The sequence below is a fragment of the Tamandua tetradactyla genome, chromosome 2, assembly GCF_023851605.1.
Source record: "Tamandua tetradactyla isolate mTamTet1 chromosome 2, mTamTet1.pri, whole genome shotgun sequence".
NCBI lineage: Eukaryota > Metazoa > Chordata > Mammalia > Pilosa > Myrmecophagidae > Tamandua > Tamandua tetradactyla.
In genome coordinates, this window is record NC_135328.1 from 160,812,385 (window position 1) to 160,826,456 (window position 14,072).

The 14,072-nt window shown below is 36.8% G+C and overlaps 1 protein-coding gene across 1 annotated transcript in view; it reads right to left on the reverse strand.

Annotated features, from left to right (window-relative positions):
• Window positions 1-10,463: 10,463 nt before the first annotated feature.
• HOOK1 (hook microtubule tethering protein 1) overlaps window positions 10,464-14,072 on the reverse strand; it is an 86,758-nt gene continuing 83,149 nt past the window's right edge. The window contains exon 22 of the mRNA XM_077149476.1: window positions 10,464-14,034. Within this exon, the coding sequence (XP_077005591.1) occupies window positions 13,864-14,034 (171 nt within the window). The 3' untranslated portion in view covers window positions 10,464-13,863. The remainder of the gene's footprint in view (window positions 14,035-14,072) is intronic.

Genomic DNA, 14,072 nt, shown 5'->3' on the forward strand with positions numbered 1-14,072 from the left:
TCTTGACTGGAAGACTTTCTATTTCAGGATCTTGAATATGTCATACCACTGCCTTCTCACCTCCAGAGTGCTGGTTGAGTAGTCTGAAGTGAGTCTTATTTGATTTCCTTTGTATGTAGTAGACTGTTTTTCTCTTGCCACTTCCAGGATATTCTGCCTCTCTTCAACACTTGACAGACTGACTAACATGTGGCTTGGGGAAAGCCTACTTAGATTTTTCTGTTTGGAGTTCTTTGGGCTTCTTTGGCTTGTATATTTATGACCTTTATTGGGGTTGGGAAGTTTTCTGCCATTATATCCTCAAATACTCTTCCTAGCCCTTTACTCCTCTCTTCTCCTTCTGGAACACCAGTGATTCTTATATTTGCGTGCTTTGTTTTGTCTATCATTTCCTTGAGTTCCCATTGAATATTTTCCATCTTTTTTGCCATTTGCTGTTTTGAGTCTTCAAAGGCAGTAATCCTGTCCTCTATATCACCTATTCTTTCTTTTGTCTCTTCAAATCTGGTGTTGTGTGCCTCTAGTATGCTTTAATTTCATCAACAGATCTTTAATCACTGTGATTTCCACTATTTTTCTATTTATTCTTTCAAATTCCTCTTTGTGCTCTTCTACTGTCTTCTTGATCTCCTTTATGTCATTTGCTCTCCCGCTCATTTTATTAAGTAGAGTTGTATGAACATCTTTGATTAGTTGTTCCAATGTCTGTGTCTCCTCAGGTGTTTTTATTTGGTTGTTAGGCAGGTCTATATCTGTCTGCATTGTGATATGCCTAGTGATCTTCTGCTGTCTTTGTCACATGCAGATATATTTTTTATTAATTAAAAAAATTATAAGAAAGAGACACAAACATTCTTAAGATATGCTCATTCCATTCTACATATATAATCAGTAATTCACAATATCATCACATAGCTGCATATTCATCATCATACACATTTCTTAGAACTTTTGCATCAACTCAGAAAAATAAATAAAGACAATAGAAAAATAAAATGAGAACAGAGAAAAAAATTATACATACCATACCCCTTACCCCTCCCTTTCATTGATCACTAACATTTCAAACTAAATTTAGTTTAATATTTGTTCCCTGTATTATTTATTTTTATTCCATATATTCTACTCATCTGTTGACAAGGTAGAGAAAAAAGAGCATCAGACACAAGGTTTTCACAATTACAAAGTCACATTGTGAAAGCTATATCATTATACAATCATCATCTAGAAACCTGGCTACTGGAACACAGCTCTACATTTTCAGGCAGTTTCCTCCAGCCTCTCCATTACATCTTGAATAACAAGGTGACATCTACTTAATGCATAAGAATAACCTCCAGGATAACCTCTCGACTCTGTTTGGGATCTCTCAGCCATTGACACTTTGTCTCATTTCACTCTTTCCCCTTTTGGTCAAGAAGGTATTCTCAATCCCTTGATACTGAATCTCAGCTCACTTTAGGATCTCGTCCCACGTTGCCAGGAAGGTCCACAGCTGTGGGAGTCATGTCCACATAGACAGGGGGAGGGTGGTGATTTTGTTTGTTGTGTTGGCTTTAGAGGGAGGCCACATCTAAGCAACAAAAGAGGTTCTCTTGGGGGGTGACTCTTAGGCCTAATTTTAAGTAGGCTTTACCTATCCTTTGTGGGGTTAAGTTTCATATGAACAAACCCCAAGACTTGGGGCTCAGCCTATAGCTTTGGTTGTCCACACTGTTTGCAAGAATATCAAGAATTCAACTTGGGGAAGTTGGATTTTCCCCTGTTCTCATCATTCCCTGAAGGGGACTTTGCAAATACTTTTCCACTCACTGATCAAATTACTCTGGGATTCATCGGGGCATCACTCTGGACAAACCAGCAAAATCTCATGTCCTACCCAAGGTTCCATGTACTTATGTTGTTCAACCAACTATCTACAGAAGTTATATTAGGAGATGCACTTGTCAAAATACAAATTTTGTACCAAATGAACATTTTTTTTGCTTTAGTCTCACACATAAGTTGAAACTTTAACATATTAATTACCATCTATTTTCAGCACCCTGCAGTAATAACATTCCTTTGTTCTTCCTCATGCAAAAACTTTTTTTTTTATTTTGTACATTTAGTCACTATCATTATACACTCTAGGCATTCCTAGATTATACTATCTCAATCGTTATCATCTATGTTTCTTTGTGATTTCATTTATGCCCCCAGCCCTCCTCCCTCTATCATTCTCACATTCAGCTTCATTCAGTGTTTTAACATAATTGTATTACATTTAGGTAGTATTGTACTGTCAATTTCTGAGTTTTTATATTCAGGCCTGTTGCACAATCTGTATCCCTTCAGCTCCAATTACCCAATATTTTACCCTATTTCTACCTCCTGATGGTCTCTATTACCAACAAAATATTCCAAGTTTATTCACTAATGTCAGTTCATATCAGTGAGACCATACAGTATTTGTCCTTTTTTTTTTTTTTGCTAATCTCACTCAGCATAATGTCCTTAAGGTCCATCCATGTTGTTACATACTTCATAACTTTATTCTGTCTTACAGCTGCATAATACTCCATCGTATGCATATGCCACAGTTTGTTTAGCCACCCATCTGTTGATGGACATTTTGACTGTTTCCATCTCTTGGTAATTGTAAATAATGATGCTATAAATATTGGTGTGCAAATGTCCATTTGTGTCCTTGCCTTCATGTCCTTTGAGTAGAGACAGCATATAGATGGGTCCTGTTTTTTAATCCATTCTGCCAGACTATGTCTTTTGATTGGGGAGTTTAATCCATTAACATTTAGTGTAATTACTGCACAGGTAGTACTTTCTTCTACCATTTTGCCTTTTGGATTTTATATGTTGTCATGGTTAGGGACATGTGTCAACTTGGCCAACTTGTGCTACCTGTTTATCTGATTGGGCAAGTGCTGGCCTGTCTGTTGCAATGAGGACATTTCATAGGATTAGATCATGATCACATCAGCTGCATCCACAGCTGATTCCATTTGTAATCAGCCAAAGGGGAGTGTCTTCTACAATGAGTGATGCTTAATCTAATCATGGGAAGCCTTTTAAAGAGGACTCAGAGGAGATAGGTTCCATTCCTGCTTTGGCTGGTGAACCTCTCCTGTGTTGTTCATCCAGACCATCCATCAGAGTCGCCGGCTTCACAGCCTGCCCTGTGGATTTTGGACTCTGCATTTCTGCAATCACGTGAATCACTCTTATAAATTTTATATTTGCAAGTGTTCCCTATTGATTTGTTTTCTCTAGAGAACCCTAACTAATACACATGTCATATTTAGTTTTTCCTCTTTTTACCTTTACTCATAGTCTTCCTTTCTACACTTTTCTCCACACCTCTCTCTTCTGTCTTTTCGTATCTGTCGGTGCAGAGTTGGTCTCTAGGTCACAAATTCTCTCAGTGATTTTTTGTCTGAAAATGTTTTAATTTCTCCCTCATTTTTGAAGGACAGTTTTGCTGGATATAGAATTCTTGGTTGGCAGTTTTTCTCTTTTAATAATTTAAATATATCATCCCACTGTCTTCTTGCCTCCATGGTTTCTGCTGAGAAACCTACACATAATCTTATTGGGCTTCCCTTGTATGTGATGGATTGCTTTTCTCTTGCTGCTTTCAAGATCCTCTCCTTCTCTTTGACCTCTGACATTCTGATTAGTAAATGTCTTGGAGTACGTTTATTTGGATCTATTCTCTTTGGGGTGCACTGCACTTCTTGGATCTGTAATTTTAAGTCTTTCATAAGAGTTGGGAAATTTTCGGTGATAATTACCTCCATTAGTTTTTCTCCTCCTTTTCCCTTCTCTTCTCCTTCGGGGCACTGACAACACGTAGGTTGTTCATGCACTCCATATTGTCACTCAATTCTCTGAGTCTCTGCTCATATTTTTCCATTTTTTCCCATATATTTTCTTTTTCTTATCGGATTTCAGTTATTCCGTCCTCCAGTTCACTAATCCTATGTTCTGCCTCTCGAAATCTACCATTGTAGATTTCCATCATTTTTCATCTCTTCTACCTTGACTTTCATTCCCATAAGTTCTGTGATTTGTTTTATCAGACTTTCGATTTCTTCTTTTTGTTCATTCCTTGCCTGCTTTATATCCTCCCTCAATTCATTGATTTGGTTTTTGATGAGGTTTTCCATGTCTGTTCGTATATTCTGAATTAATTGTTTCAGTTCCTGTATCTCATTTGAATTGTTGGTTTGTTCCTTTGACTGGGCCATATCTTCAATTTTTCTAGTGTGATTTGTTATTTTTTGCTGGCATCTAGGCATTTAATTACCTTAATTAGTTTATTCTGGAGATTGGTTTCACTTCTTTTACCTAGGGTTTTCTTGCTGGATGAATTTGTTGTCTATCTGTTCTTTGACATTCAGTTCAGCTTTATCTGGACCTCTGGCTTAGGTTTTGTTTAACAGAGGAGAATTTTTCAGTTCTTGTTTTCTTGTTTTTTGCCCTGCTTGTGTGGTGCCTTTTTCCCCCACCCTTAGGAGGGTCTACGTAGGTATTATAGACCTCAGCCGGATTTTCCCAGACCAAACTGGCCTCCTATTAGGAAGAAAGAGTCACCTGCATTGGTTTTCCCTGAGGGTGAGACCCAGCAGATTGAAAGACTTTCCCGTGAAGTCTCTGGGCTCTGTTTTTCCTATCCTGCCCAGTGTGTGGCACTTGTCTGCCTGCAGGTCCTACCAGCATAAGATGATGCGGTACCTTTAACTTTGGCTGCGGGCATGGTGGAGACTAAGGAGAGGTTGTAGGCTGGTTTTAATGGCTTCAAATTACCAAGCCCTGGTGTCTGAATTCTTTGATGGAGGGATTCCACCTGGGTGGGGCTTCACCCCTCCACTGGGGAAGGCACAAGCTCCAGACAAGCCCTCAAACTATCTTGTTTCTGCCTATGCCTGGGGCAGTTGCAGCCTGAGAAGCCCTGCCACTGTATCTAAAGGTAGTCAAGGCTTTGTAGAAACACAGTCACAAAAAACTCTTTTTTTAAAATTTTTCCATCAGCCCTGCCCCTTTGACCAGATTCACCTGAACTGGGGGCCTATTTTTAGTAGTCAGAATTTGTTAATTAAGTCCACAATTGGTGTTTGGTTTGGCTCAGCCTCTGCTGCTGGTAAAGTCTCTTTCCTTTCCCCTCTGGGAAGCAGCCTGTGGGGGTAGGGCGCCAGCTACCATGGCTTGGGGAACTCACGGTTCTGGGGGGGCTCGCAGCCAGTCCAGCTGGTCCAGACTGGGGTATGCTGTGTGTCTGCTCACTGACGTGGCCTCAGGAGCTGTTCTGTACTGTTTCTGGTTATTAGTCATTGTTCTGGAGGACGGCCTAAAGCACGCACATTGCTAAGCCTCCATCTTGGCCTGGAAGTCAACATGTAGTTTTGACCATTTTACTTTGGGAGTTGATTTCTTTCAGTAGTCTAAGGCCTTATGTTTGTGGGATGTTTGTACAGCAGGGAGCAGGGCACAGGGTGGGGCACTCAGTACAGTGATTTGTTTCAGGGCAGGTATGGGCACAGGCTGGGGATGTTACATTGGTGCTTGTGAATGTGGGCATCCAGTGGTCAGGGAGGATGTAGCTGTGCAGGTACACCAGTCTGGGGGACGTAACCCTGGTGTGCACTAGTCTAAGGCATGGAGCCCTTTGTGTGCATGTGTAGAGCTATGGCAGCAGGTCAGTGTTATGTCTTCGTGGATTGGGGGCAGATGTGACCCAGCTGTGCAGGCTGCTATTTTCTCAGAGCTTGGAAGTGAGGCTGAGGGCTGTGTGCATGAGCAGTTCTAGGACTGCTATAACGTGCAGTTTCCAGAGCTGAATGATGATTGGGCGCCCGTGTGCGTGCGTGGGCATGGGACGCTGTAAACGGATGCTCTGAGCTCAGGGCAGGTGGGGTGAGGCTGTGTGACACCATGAGCAGGACGGGGGTGCGGGCGTAGCCTAGGTATGGAGGTTAGTTTCTGCAACCTTTATGTGCTGGTAACAGCCTGCAGGGAACAGGGAGGGGGAGGTAGTGCTTGGGAGGGTTGTAGGAGAGGTACGTTGGGCTGCACTTAGCATGGGGGTGTGGGGCAGGTATGTGCACTGGTGGCTGGTGGGGTGGGGATGCCTGAAGTGTGGGGAATGGGAGTGGGTAAGGGGTTTCAGGTTCATGGGGTTTGGGGTGAGTGGAATGGCTTTTAAAAGGGGGAAATTTAATAAGTTACAAGTTTACAGTTCTAAGGAAGTGAAAGTGTCCAAATTAAGACTAACAAGAGGTTACCTTCTCTCAAGAAAAGCTGATACTGTCTGGAACAGTTCTGTCAGCTGGGAAGTCATGTGGCTGGCATCTGCTGATCCCTTGCTCCTGGGTTCTGATGACTTCTGCCTCTTTTCCTGTCGGGATCCTCACTTTGCTTCTCCAGAGCTGGCTTTCATTTCTTGGCTTCTTTCCGTTGGTTCGCTCCAGGTTCTGGCTTGCTTAACATCTCATGGCAACATCTGCTGGGATCCAAGCATCTCCAAACATCTGTGTCTCTGATCTCCAGGTGTTAGCTCTGCTCTGAAGTTTTGTTGGCTCTGAAATTTCTGTCATTTATGACTCTCTCCAAAATGTTTTTTTAAAGTTTCTTGCAATTTAATCAAGACTCACTGGAATGGGTGGAGTCACATCTCCACATAATCAAAAGATTACACCCACAATTGGGCATGTCACATCTCCATGGAGATAATCTAATCAAAAGTTTCCATCCTGCAATATTGAATCAGGATTAGAAGAAATGGCTGCCTCTACAAGATGGAATCAGAATTAAAACATGGCTTTTCTGGGGTACAAACTTTCAAACCATCTCAGTATAGTTCCCTCCCTGAGTAGGATTGGTATTCTTCTTGGTATCACTGGTAAAACTCACCTATGAAGCCATGTGGTCCTGGGCTGGTCTTTATTGGGAGGCTTTTGATGGCTGATTCAATCTCTTAACTTGTATTTACTCCGTTGAGGTCTTCTATTTCTCCTAGAGTCAGTGTAAGTCATTTGTGCCTTTCTAGGAATTTGTCTTTTCATCTAAGTTGTCTAATTTTTTGGCATGAAGTTGATCACTTATGATCCTTTTTATTTCAGTGGGATCAGTAGTAATGTCCCCCTTTCTCATTTCTGATTTTATTTATTTGAATCTTCTTTCTTCTTGTCAGTCTAGCTAAGGATTGTCAATTTTATTGCGCTTCTCAAAGAACCAACTTTTGGTTTTGCTAATGCTCTCAATTATTATTTCATTCTCAATTTCATTTATTTCTGCTCTAATCTTTATTTTCTTATGCTTGCTTTCCTGTTTTCCAATTTCTCCAGGTGTGCCATTATGTCTCTGATTTTAGCACTTACTTCTTTTTTAGTACAGACACTTAGGGTATAAATTTCCCTCCCAGCACTACCTTTGCTGTATCCAGATACAATGTGTTCTTGTTTTCATTTGTCTCAACTGATTTCTCTTAAAGTTTTTCTGATTGTATAGGAGTGTGTTGTTTAACCTCCATATATTTGTGAATTTTCTACTTCTCCAGCAGTTCATTCCATCATGGTCAGCAAAAATGCTGGACAAGAAAAAGTATGAAAAGGCATTTAAATTGGAAAAGAAGTAAAATTATCTCTATTTGCAGATGACATGATCCTATATATAGAAAATTCCACATAATCCACAAGAAAGTTAGTGCAACTAATAAATGAATTCAGCAAAGTTGCAAGTACAAGAGCAATATACAAATTTCTTTAGTTCTGAAAGCTTTTTAGTAGATGCCTGACAGTTTTCCATGTACAAAATCATCTGCGGAAATAGCTTCTTTCGATAACTTCTTTGCGATTTGAATGCCTTTTATTTCTTTTTCTTGCCTAATTTCCCTGGCTAAAACTTCCAGTACAATGTGCAATAGAAGTGATGAGGGTGGACATACACTAGGAATGGACAATCAAAAATGAAATTAAGAAAAAAACAGCATCATCAAAATTAAGATACTATAGTAAATTTAACAGAAGTACGCTGAAGCTACAAAACATTATTGAAAGAAATTAAAGACCCAAATAATGAACAGATACCCCATATTCATGGATTTAAAAGAAGATAGTATGGCAAAGAAGGCATTGTTCCCCAAATTAATCTACAGCTTCAAGCAATTCCTATCAAAATCCTAGCTAGATTTGCAGAAATTGACATGGTGACTCTAAAATTCATATGGAAATGAAAGAGACCCACAACAGTCAAACAATTTTGAAAAAAAAACACATTTGGAGAAGTCATACCTCTTGATTTCAAAGCCTACTTCAAAGCTGCAGTATAGTACAGACATAAGAATACACAGCTAGATCAATGGAATACATTTGAGAGCTTAGAAATAAGGAATTATTTATGGTCAGGTGACTTTCAACATGGGCGACAAGACAATTCAATAGGGAATGAATTGTCTTTTTAAAAACTGAGAAAATTGATAAATTGAAATTCATAAAAAAAAAATCTATTGTGTTATATCATCAAGAAAGTGAAGAGAAAACCCACAGGGTGGAAGAAAATTATGTGAAAATCATATATCTGATAAAGGACTGTATCCAGAATATATAAAGAACTTTTACAATTCTACTATACCAAAACAAGTAATGCAATTTAATAAAAGTTGGCAAAGAATTTGGAGATATTTCTTCAAAGAAGACATACTAATGGCCAATAAGCTTGAAAGGATGGTCAGACTTGTTAATCATTTAGGGAAATGCAAATCATGAGATACTTCACACCTGTGAGGATAGCTGAAATAATATCAAGTGTTGGTGAAGATGTGGAAAATTGAAACCCTTATATACTGTAGTGGATTTGTGAAATGTTGCAGCCACTTTGGGAAACAATTTGGCAGTTCTTCATGTTTAACAGAGTTATTACATCACCTGGCAATTTCACTTGCTTGTATGTATACAGAATGGAAAACCTGTCTACATGTGTTAGTATTGTTCAGAGTAGAATTTTTTGTAATAGCCAAAAGGTGTTAACAACACTCATCAACTGAAGAATGGATAAATAAAATGTGGTATATACTTATGTATATATGTAATGCATTATTATCCAACACTAAAAAGGAATGAAGTATTGTTATATGCTACAACATGGATGAGCCTAGAAAATAATAAATGAAAGAAGCCAGTTATAAAAGGCCATATATTGTATGATTCCATGTAAATGAAATGTCCAGAATAGGCAATCCATAGATATAGAAAGTAGATTACTGGTTGCCAAGTGATGGGAAGAGGGTAAAATGGGAAGTGACTACTAATAAGTATGAGAATTTCTTTTGGGGGTGATAAAAATATCTTAAAATTAGAGAATGATGACAGTTACAAAACTCTACAGATGTACTAAAAAAATCTCTGAATTGTATGCTCTACAAGGGTGAATTATTATGGTCTATGAATACATCTTAATAAAGCTGTTGTTAAAAAAAAAAAAAAAGACTGTGATAAGAACAGTAAAAGGCCTAGGGATAGATCCAGAGGAGTCGAAACACTAAGAAGCTTACAGATATGTTCAGAGGAATTGTGTGGCTGAAATGAAAACCCAGGTCTCCTAATTCCTTGTCTATTCAGATGCTCTCTGCAATGCACTCCGCTGACCTCTTCAGAGCTGATAGAGACTGGAATTCCAAAGAAAAAATTTTGTCCATTATCAGAAGATCTAGTTTAATGCACCACGAAATTTGTTGACTGTGTAGAAGATATTATGTTAAGTACTGTGAAGAAAACAGAGATGAAGCAGATCTGGCCCTGGATCTCAAGAAACTTAATTTAGTAGGGCAGACACATAAATAAGGTAGGTCACATTAAAAGCACTGACGAAGATTTCAGAACTTTAGAAAAATGGATCTTTCATCTTGAGAAATCATGAAATATTTTATGGAAGAGGGGAATGTTTAAGTTGAGGCAAGAAGTCCAAATGGCAGCTCTTAACACTTCCTGAGTAACAGGTTGCTGGAGCTTGGGAGGGCAGAGTAATGGAGTGCTGCAAAGCCTCAGCCAACTTGAGTCCAACCGTAGCTCTATTCCCACCCATGCCACTGTGTGCCAAACAGAGTGTGATGTCTAAGTTTCATTTTTGCCATATTTCTATGACCCCAAGTCACCTGGAATTTCACAGAGAGATGCGGAATGTGTACATTCAACCTAGAGATCTAGAACAGAGCTATCCAACAGAATTTTCTGATGAAAGAAATGTTTTATATCTCCACTGCCCAATATGGTAGCAATTAGCTACATAAGCCTATTGAGTGTTTATGCTAATGCAAGATGGCTACATTCCATGAGTGAAATTGAAGATGTAAGTGGGCACATCAAAAAATTGCTTTTATCCATCATTTCATTCACAAAAAGTTTTCAAAGGAAAAACAAAATTAGAATTCAGTAAATACAATATATTTTTCTTTATTGATTCAAATATTTTAAATCCTTTATTAATTCAACAAATAGCATACATTTTATCCACTAAAAATCCATCATACACAGAAACAGAAAATTTATTTACTTAAAACATTTCACAAATATTATGTTATTGGACAATCATTTATTTAAAATAATATGCTACTTACAAAAATAAATCAAGTATTGCTTCTATTTTTCAAGTGTCAAAGTCTCTGCCATAGAAAATAGAAAGGATGTTTTATATACTAAACATTACATCAGGTTTAATAACTGCACACTCTTTTATGATTGTGCTTTATGAATTTCCAAACTACTTCTTTACAATGTACAGTTTCACAATAATAATGTATGCATATAGTCCATATACACACATTTTTACACAGGAATGTTTCTCATTAAATATATAGAGAGAGAACTTAACAAAGACAGTACTGTGGTCCAAAAGCCACCCCATAGGACCACATATGCTACCAAACAGAAATAGGCGTAGATGTGGAAGCATTATCTAACATTCAAATTAGCACACAAGTTATTATCAAAGATGACATTTTAATGAAGGACACTCAGAAACATTTTAATGTTTCTGGACAGCAAGACATTAATTCTCAATTTATACTAAATCATTAGTTCATAAGCCTTATTCATTGGAAAAATAGAATAAACGAAATATTTCTCATACATTTAATGAATCTCAGAATAAACATCAGTTGTATATACAAACTTCTTATTTTAAAAAGAAACAAATATAAATATTAGAGAAAATGCTCAAAATTAATGATCATTTCCAAACTGGTCTGTGCTTTTACTTTATAATCAGAGGGCCATATAATTCCTTATCAAATAGATAAATGTTGAATTTCCTTCTTTCATAGTATATACATTCAAGCTTCTCTGACAACACAGATGTATATGAATCATGGTTCATAATGAAATATTTATAATGCTTTACCACCCACAGGGTGTCAATGTCACTACATTAACCAGATGCGGAAAAGAATCTCACTTCTGATCAGTTTCTGAATTACTGTATGATTACTCACAATTTAACACAGAACTTTAAGTTACATTCTCTTGTATAAATACTTGCATATCAAACACTTTAAATTCTACTTAACAATTAGAAAATTGTTATTTAAAATCTACTTACCAAGCAGAAAATGTGCCTTTTCTCCATTAAGAAAAAAAGAATCTAGTTTATGTTCTTATTCAGACACTGTATGAATTATTTAGAAATTCCAAGTATAATAATCAGAAAGTTATTTGAATTGTGAAAAAACTAATTTGTTGAAATTGATGTTCTAGAATAAATGCCTTTAAAAGAGTGCTTGCAGAGTTGGTAAAATCTTAATTATAAGCAAGTAGTAAACATCAAAGAGGCAGATGTTTTTTCACTTACAAAATATGCCAAAATGCCATAATATTTAGAAAATTTTAAATAGCGTGCTAAAATATTTTCCAAGGCTTGTTTATTTCACTAAAAGTTACAGGCAAGAAGAGACTACAAGAATATTTAAAAAATGCAAACAAACGATATAATTACACCAACTAAAAAAGCATCAGAATCTAAGAGGTAGTCAACAGAAGTTACCTTGATAAAACAAAATATCCTGAAAGATGCTTCCTAATATTAGAAATCCAAATGCAGTATGAATTCTTGTATTTTGGGGATTAAATACATTTATTGGGAGAGGATCTGAAAAACAGGTATATCTAAATGAATAATACTGTCATGTTTGAAAAGAGTGGAATAGTCATATTAGAAAAGAAAGGCTAAGAATAAAAATCCAGGGATCTACAGTCCTCAGGCCTAATCTGACCTACTACCCATTTTTTGCAGGTAAAGTTTTATTGGAACACAACCATGACCACTATTTCCGTACTGTCTGTAGCTGCTTTCACATCAAAATAGAACTGATTTGCCCATGCCAAAAAAAACCTCACAGAACTGACTAGTTGTGACAGACATTATATGAGTCACAAAGCCTAAACATCTGGCCCGTTACAGGGTTTTCTGGGTCCTGGCCTCGACAGTATGTAGTTGTTGTACAGCACTGGAAAGCTCTGGGAAGACCTAACTATGAATGTCACAACAAAAGGTATTCAAACTGTAAGGAATGCAGGATGCTAATGAGGTCACAATTCAACTCTTTTTGTTTTTCATATCCAAAATAGTTCTAATATTTTTCTTCTTATTTTTGTGATCCTATACCAAATAGTATTTCCAAGTTATTATAAAAGATTTAATGTGGTTTATCCAATATAACTTTCTGCAATGATGGAAATGCTCTATATCCACATTGTCTAATACAGAAGACACCAGCTACTGAGCATTTGAAATGTGGCTGGGTATAATCAAGGAGCTGAAGTTTAAATTTTAGTTATTTGAATTTAAATGACTGCCTGTGGCTTGTGGCTAAGCATTAAATAGCACAGATTTAGCACAATTAAATTAAAAATGCAAAGTGGTTAGTTTTTAAAACGATGACCAAAAATTTAGAAAGTAAAAACTTTACAAGAGCTTTTGATAGAAACAAAGTGAATACCATAAACTCAGTCCAAGACAGACTTCTTAATTAGTAAAAAAATCAAACTGATTCCAATGTCTTTTTTCAATAAAAAGACAAAATTATTATACCATGATGAATCTTCTTCTTAGCAGAAGCCCTGATAATTTGTAATATTTAAAAGCAAATAACTGAAATTGCTCATCAATTACATTGTAGATATTTCATACAAAGTATATTTTAAAGCTTGTTTTCCATTGGAAAGTCATCTCTTACGAAGGTTAATTTGTTTTCAGACCCTTAACATATGGACTAAGCTGTACAGAAGAAGTCCTTGTATATAGTAGGTACATATGAGAACTACAAGTTTTTCTAGTTATTTTTAACTGTGGCAAAGTCATTTCAACAATTAAATCTTCCTAAAGTTACATGTTCAATGACATGATAAAATATACTCACTCAATGTCGGAATTAGAAGGACAGAAGTAAAAACTTGTATATAACAAGCCAAAGAATAAGTCTTATATATATCTATGTGCCTACCTCAAGACTATTTTAATATGGGCCCCAAAAAACCAAATATATATATTTTTAGGTTACCTATTCCTGATTACAAAATAATCAAGTTACTGGAACTGAGAACATTACAGTAAAATATACAAAATCAAATTGAAATTCTAGTACTTTCAAAAGATGACTGTTTGTTTGAGATGTATACCTAATTACATCTTTTAATTATTCAAATGTGCTTTCTACAGAGAAATAGCAAATTCTATACTTCATTAATAAAATCAGCTGGCAAAATTAATTCATGCATTTTGATTTTAAAGCAGCATCATAAGCTTCCTTTTCAATATGGTAGTTAGTTGAAAGGTACAAAATATTTTAAGGGCACTTTTGTTTGTTTTCTTTGCAGTTTAATCAGATGTTGCAGCAGGAACTTTAACAGAGAGATTTCTTCTGGTGCTGGTAATGTGCCTTTGTTGTGCTAAAAATGACCGTACAGGAGTACATGCCCCACTGTCTTTGTAAGCACCACTGCCGCTCACAAGTCTAGATTCCATCCCCAGTTTCTGGAATGCTAAACTCTGGACAAAAAAAAAAACAAAAAATATTAACATGACTG